The 1,365-nt window shown below is 52.7% G+C and overlaps 1 protein-coding gene across 1 annotated transcript; it reads left to right on the top strand.

The window, feature by feature from the left end:
• Window positions 1-234: 234 nt before the first annotated feature.
• On the top strand, window positions 235-1,297 carry GNI_189980 (hypothetical protein; the record flags this gene model as incomplete). The annotated part of the gene is made up of 2 exons (XM_011135347.1): window positions 235-1,241; window positions 1,282-1,297. The coding sequence occupies 2 exons, from the start codon at window positions 235-237 to the stop codon at window positions 1,295-1,297; spliced, it is 1,023 nt and encodes a 340-aa protein (XP_011133649.1).
• Between the last annotated feature and the right edge of the window lie 68 nt (window positions 1,298-1,365).

Raw genomic sequence — 1,365 nt, 5'->3', positions numbered from 1 at the left:
CTGTCGATACACAGGCTTAACCACTACCGAGAAGACAGGAGGGATGAGTAGAGGTAGACCTTTTTTACAACCATGAACGCCTGCCCCGGCTAACGGGAGTCAAACAAACAAACTTGCAATGCTAGAAGCAAACAGACTTTTGACAAACAAACCTCTAACAACATAAGTAGGGATGGCAGGCATACCAATGACCCACCGGAACTCCAATCCGAACCTGCGCCGAGGCCTACTGATATGTCGATCGTGGGCGACGACGAAGCACAGACAATATCTGCCGCCGGATATAAGCCGAAGACGCCCGCCAACAAGGAAGAACCACCGAACACCGTGCAAAAAACAAGAAAGCGAGGGGTCGCACATGTGCAGCCCATGTCGACGACCGAGATCTGCATTGGCCTACTAGACCTGCGAAACGAAGTGGCTGCCATGAGAAAGGAGCAGAGAGAAGAAAGAGCCAGCAGGAGACAGCAACTAGACAGGAACGAAGCCATGTTCAAGGACCTGGTGGATGCGTATGTCGGCATGACAACAACGGTAAAGGAGCTGAAGGCGGAAGTCACAGACAAGTTGAAGAACGAAGTAGTCGACATTAAGAAGAAGTTAGATACGATTGCGCACAGATACGAAATCACGAAGCGCACGAAGCCAACCGCCGACCAACGTTCGATCTCAACTACAAGGGAAAGAAGTAAGGGTGCGGTACAGAGAACGGGCAGATCCACTGATGAGCAAGAAAAGAAGCCTTTAAACTTGTCAACCCCGCTACCATGGAATCGAGTAGCGGGAGCGAGAACCACTGTGACGCGTGTAGGGCGCAAGAACGACCCGATAATCATAAACGAAGAGGCGATCAAGCCGGAGGATGTAGCCACACCAATGGTGGAAGTCGAGATCGACCAGCAAGACAAGAAGGCGCTCTGGGAGCCAAGACCCCCGCAGACTGTAGAAGTAACTGCGGTCACTCTGGACAGGGTGAAGCCACGCAACCTCTTTCCGGCAAAGGAGTGGAGAAAGCTGCTCAAGAAGCATGGGATCCACCCCATTGCGATCTGGTTCCCGTGGAGAACATCAGTAGAGATACTGATAAGAACAGGAGAGCTCACGACGATGCACAGCCTAGCGAAGGCAATGGGCCGGGAGGCCCAGGTATTAGACCCAGCAAAGAGGAAGGACGGGCAGGCGCTACCCCTCACACAGGCGGCACTGATGACGTCCATAAACATACGGCTACGAGACCTAGAGTACGAACGCCACTGGACGGGAAGGAAATACCTCGAGCAGATCACCAGGAGGCTAATCGATCTCCTGGACGAGGATATGACCAAGACGATGCTATACCACAAACTTGCCACGACGACAGCACCA

Source organism: Gregarina niphandrodes, assembly GCF_000223845.1.
Source record: "Gregarina niphandrodes unplaced genomic scaffold scaffold00080, whole genome shotgun sequence".
Lineage (NCBI taxonomy): Eukaryota > Apicomplexa > Conoidasida > Eugregarinorida > Gregarinidae > Gregarina > Gregarina niphandrodes.
Note: the sequence above shows the minus strand (reverse complement) of the source record. Positions and strands in the feature narration are given on the sequence as shown.